At 42.5% G+C, this 5,454-nt stretch overlaps 1 protein-coding gene across 1 annotated transcript; it reads left to right on the top strand.

Annotated features, from left to right (window-relative positions):
* Positions 1 to 2,043: 2,043 nt before the first annotated feature.
* LOC116373943 (protein ANKUB1-like) lies at positions 2,044 to 5,376 on the top strand. Its single transcript, XM_031822400.1, has 2 exons — positions 2,044 to 2,257; positions 2,580 to 5,376. The coding sequence occupies exons 1-2, from the start codon at positions 2,253 to 2,255 to the stop codon at positions 3,520 to 3,522; spliced, it is 948 nt and encodes a 315-aa protein (XP_031678260.1). The 5' UTR covers positions 2,044 to 2,252; the 3' UTR covers positions 3,523 to 5,376.
* The last annotated feature ends 78 nt before the right edge of the window (positions 5,377 to 5,454 follow it).

Genomic DNA, 5,454 nt, shown 5'->3' with positions numbered 1-5,454 from the left:
ATTGTATGGTTAAATAGTATAGTTATATAGTATGATTATATATATATTATGGTGATATAGAGTGTGGTAATATATAGTATGGTGATATAGTATGATTATATAGTATGGTTATATAGTATGATTAGGTGATTTAGTTCATTCAAACAGGTGCCATTAATACAGGTAACGAGTGGAGGACAGAGGAGCCTCTTAAAGAAGAAGTTACAGGTCTGTGAGAGCCAGAAATCTTGCTTGTTTGTAGGTGACCAAATACTTATTTTCCACCATAATTTGCAAATAAATTCATAAAAAATCCTACAATGTGATTTTTCGGGATTTTTTTTCTCATTTTGTCTGTCATAGTTGAAGTGTACCTATGATGAAAATTACAGGCCTCTCTCATCTTTTTAAGTGGGAGAACTTGCACAATTGGGGGCTGACTAAATACTTTTTTGCCCCACTGTATAGTGTGGTGGTATATAGTATGGTGATATATAGTATGTTGAGGTCACCCTGCTTGAGACTTAAAGTAATATTGACCTTGCTCAACCAAGACCATGGTTATGGTAGAGTGATTGGTTAGTAAGGACACTGCTTTATACCGAGACCATGGTTATGGTAGAGTGATTGGTTAGTAAGAACACTGCTTCGTGAGTGTGAAGTGTTGTTGTACAGAGGTCCCTGGGTACATGTCCAGAGCCAGACAGGGACAGAACTCACTCTGTTCCACAAAGTTCTGTGGAAGATTTGCTAACAGAGGAGAGTGGTTATGTATCTAAGTACAAATTTAACCATCAGAATAATGTTTATTTGTGTTCCTTACTCCTTACTTACACATCCCATCATTGACATCATCAAAGCCAGACCTTCTGTCTGTCTCTCCTTCTCGCTGGTTGACTAGAGTGGAAATCTATAGTATTGTATGGTTGACCTGGGATAGAGCTGAAATGTGGCCCGATGTAGTGTTGCCTTTGTACCAAACTCCCTTACAGTCATAAACCTTTTCCCCATGTAATCGCCTCGACCTCAGTCTGGTGTTCGCTAACAGTATCTGAAGAGTCTGTATACCCAGTGGTGTATAGTACAGTAGTGCACAGCAGACTACAGCAGAGTACAGTAGAGTACAGTAGAGTACAGTAGAGTACAGTAGAGTACAGTAGAGTACAGTAGAGCACAGCAGGCCGTATAGTAGGAGAAGAAGAGGCCCTTTGGGTTCATTGAAATACATATTCATAATATTTCAGTTAACAATTTAATCTGCACCCAGATTAGTCTTCAATTTAATTTTCACCCAGATTAGTGTTCAATTTAATCTGCACCCAGATTAGTGTTCAATGTGATAGAACGAAACTCAGTATAGCACATGAATTAGAAAATGTTGTTACAAGTTTGAGCCACGAGATGGTGGTAGATTATAAATTTAAATAGCATGGACCTTTGATTTGTCTCTGGATAGAGATTGCCCTTGGGCACAGATCTAGGATCAGTTTACTCTCACCAAATCCTAACCTTTACCATTAGCAGTAAAAACACAAACCAGACCTAAGATCAGTGCAAAGGAGTCACTTCATCTTACCCCTGTAATTATATGACTCCTAACTTATATATACTGAGTGTACCAAACATTAGAAACACCTTCCTAATATTGAGTTGCACCCCGCCTTCTGCCATCAGAACAGCCTCAATTCGTTGGGGCATGGACTCTACAAGGTGTTTGAAAGTGTTCCCCAGGGATGCTGGCCCATGTTGACTCCAATGCTTCCAACAGTTGTGCAAAGTTGGCTGGATGTTCTTTGGGTGATGGACCATTCATGATACACACAGGAAACTGTTGAGTGTGAAAAACCCCAGCAGCATTGCAGTTCTTGACACAAACCGGTGCACCTGGCACCTACTACCCCGTTCAAAAGCACTTAAATATTTTGTCTTGCCCATTCACCCTCTGAATGGCACACATACACAATTTATGCCTCAATTGTCTCAAGGCTTAAAAATCCTTCTTTAACCTGTCCGCTCCCCTTCATCTACACTGAAGTGGATTTAACAAGTGACATCATTAAGGGATCATAGCTTTCACCTGGATTCACCTGGTCAGTCTTTGTCATGGAAAGAACCGGTGTTCATAATGTTTTGTTTACTCGGTGTATAAACACAACATAGGTATTTATGTAAAATGGTTGGACACCTGGGATGGGTGGGCGGAGTTCCTCAGAGGCTGCTTCCTGGGACACAGACTGACCGTCCAACGACACCTGTCTAGGGAGAGACCTGTGATGAGGTCAGAATACACATCTACACACTGAACTGTATGATAGACTTACTATCAACAGTGATGGTACTGAACCTTTATATAGCTTACAATGATAGTACTGACCCTGTATATAGCTTACAATAATGGTACTGACCCTGTATGTAGCTTATATTCTCGTGTTTTTTCCTTCATACGTTTTTTCTCTTACCCTGATATTTAATACTGCATTGTGGGAAAGAGCTTGCAAGTAAGCATTTTACTGTACTGTTTTATAACCCACTGTATCTTGTGAACTTGACAAAAAAAACTTGAAACGTGTTATAAATACATTGATTCTGTATTATTCCAGGTTCCAGCTCCGGGTGGCACTCTACATCGCTGCTTCTCTGGGCCACCTGGACCTGGCCGGCTGGCTGCTGGAGAGGGGGGTGCGTGTCATTGAGCCGGTGGGGGTTCACCCTTACCGTGAGTGGTGCCACCAGACGGCCCACCCCGACGTCGCCAAGTGTCCCGCTGTCGCCTCCATCGAGCGCGGCCAGCTCACCATCCTCAAACTCTTTATCGCCAGCAGCGTTCTGACCCTTGCCTGTCGGGATCCCCAGGGTTGTGACCCCCTGAGGATCGCCCTTCAGTACGGCCACAGGGAGTGTGTGAGTCACCTGGCCACCAAGCTGTGCTCTGTGGTGGTTCTCCCAGGTATGGCCCTGCCCATGCGGACATACCTCCAGATAAAGGGCTGGGTGAGGCTGGGGCAGAGGAGGGCATCATCCAGGCACTGCATCAGCCCCAACAGGGCTCCGTTCAGGACCAGGGTGGGCGACACGGTCCTGGTGGACGGCTTCACCCTCCCCAAGATGTCCTCCAAGCCCAGGAGGAGTGAGGCCAAGGCCGGTATCAGGGTGATGTCCACAGCCTCTCGACGTTTTACCCCCATCAACTGCCCATCTCATGTATCCTGCCCGCTCCGCTCCCTGGCATCCCAGGATAAACCTCTTCAACTACCGAAGCTACACCCTGTGGCCACGAGGGATGAAAGAGAGAAGAGGGAATGTGGAGGGAAGGGATGTGAGGAGGATGAGAGTGGGGATCAGAACAGCAACCAATGGAGGAGCAACCAATGGAGGAGCAGAGTCCCGCTCCCGCCCATTTCCAGAGACACCAATCTCAGACCTGTGTTTGCCTCGCCAAACTCCGCCCAGATACTCACCACCTCACTAGAGGCCTTTTCTCTCTCCACTGCGACCGCACACCCAGAGAAAACGCCATATACTGTTTGGTCTTGGCCAGGTTAGTCCAAGTTTAAATGACAGCTACGGTGAATATGAATATTTCTCTGGAGGTTTCTTATGGAAGGTGTGAATACTGTCAGAAGAAGCCTCCTATAATCAGTGGTGGTGGGAACACATGTAAAAGCTGTTTACACACTTTTATTTTATTTGGTTCAAGCATTTACCCACTTTTTGTGGAAGATGCATTGAAAGTAGAGGGAGCGTTACTTCTTTAATCCTGAACGGCAATCAGCATTTACCAGTCAATGGTTTTACCACTTCATCACTGCCTATGATATACCCTTATCCTCCCTGAATAGATTTCAGTACAAACAAATCATGAGCCAACCATCATGCTTAGAAGGTACATAGTCAAATCAACTCAAACTTTAAATTTGTCACATGCGCTGAATACAACAAGTGTAGATCTTTCCGTGAAATGTTTACTTTACAAGCCCTTAACAAACAGAGCAGTTCAAGAAGAGTTAAGAGAATATTTACCCAATAAACTAAAGTAACAAATAATAAAACAGTTGAAATTGTCCGGTGGCCATTTGATTAATTGTTCAGCAGTCTTATGACTTGGGGTTAGAAGCTGTTATTGGTTTACCCTAACAAGTCCTGAAACAAATCATCAGCCAACTTAGAAGGTATATAGTGTCTTATTGGTTCACCCTAACAAGTTGTTTCAGTATGGGGAGAGGATAGGATGTAAGGGCGCTTCATTAATGTATTGAGGCCATTACATATACAGTATTTCACAATGCTAGGACACAGATTTGGTCTCCTAACCTTGTTCTGGTTGATTGACTCTCTAACAGTGCCTTCACACAGAGACCATGGTTGCAGCAGCTGAATGTAGCGCGGACTCTGGCCAGGAGGAGTGCTCAGCACATTGGGTAGACACCAGGATCCTGGTCATTAGGCAGATTAAACATACTGAAACAAGGAGGGACAACCTAGAATTGTCCAAAAAGGAACTCTTATTTGAGTTTTTAATTTTTACAGTGAACAAGATGAGACTTTGGAACGGATGATGCCTGAAACAATGCGGACGACTTAGAATTTCGTTCCTTTGGATGAGGCTTATAGATATAGTCAGTACTGTGTTTGATTTGTGTGCAGAAAGTTTACAAAGGCAGGCAGTGGATTCTCAGTCATTCCTATTCTCAAGTAACAAAAAACGTATCATATTTCACTGGCTATTTGTAGTAGCCAAATGTGAATGGAATTATTATTATTCTAGAATCATTCAGTTGACTGAATGTGACTATGTGGTTGTGCTGTATGTGATTGTACTGAATGTGGTTGTACTGTAAGTGTTTGACATGGGTCTAATTGAGGCTCCAACCCCCCCACCCCCCTTAATCCTGCTGCCTTAAAACTCTTTTATTAAGATGTGGATCATTATTGCTCATATGAGTCTGTGCAGTGTCAAAATAATACATACTGTATTTCACAGAGTATTTGACAAACTCTTTATTTACGTTACAAAACTGACAACTACTGTGACGATGTGTTAGCACAGCATGTGTCATCATTCCCCTGCAGTGTGTGGATTTACACAGCAATATAGCAGGCTGCTTAAATAGTTTATTAAACCTTTATTTCACAAGACAAGTCAGTTCAGAACAACCTTCTCAACCTTCTTGACAGGTAAGAAACACTTGGTTAGTGTATGTGTCTTATCCAATGGGTTGTCAGGTGAACATTGAAGATGCTTCTTGGAGGTGATATAATGATGTCATTGAGTTGCTTACTGGACAAGACAATTATTCACTGAAAATGAAATCTGTCTTTCATTTCACTTATGTTGATACTTGATTGGCTATTTGCTGTCTTTTGAAAATACAAAAATAAATATAACTGTTTTATGAAGCACTTGTAGACATTCATTGTTTTCAAAATCATATTTTCAGCAAAACAGATACATACTTTTACAATATGACATCAAAT

Source organism: Oncorhynchus kisutch, linkage group LG4 (assembly GCF_002021735.2).
Source record: "Oncorhynchus kisutch isolate 150728-3 linkage group LG4, Okis_V2, whole genome shotgun sequence".
NCBI classification, from domain to species: Eukaryota; Metazoa; Chordata; class Actinopteri; order Salmoniformes; family Salmonidae; genus Oncorhynchus; species Oncorhynchus kisutch.
Note: the sequence above shows the minus strand (reverse complement) of the source record. Positions and strands in the feature narration are given on the sequence as shown.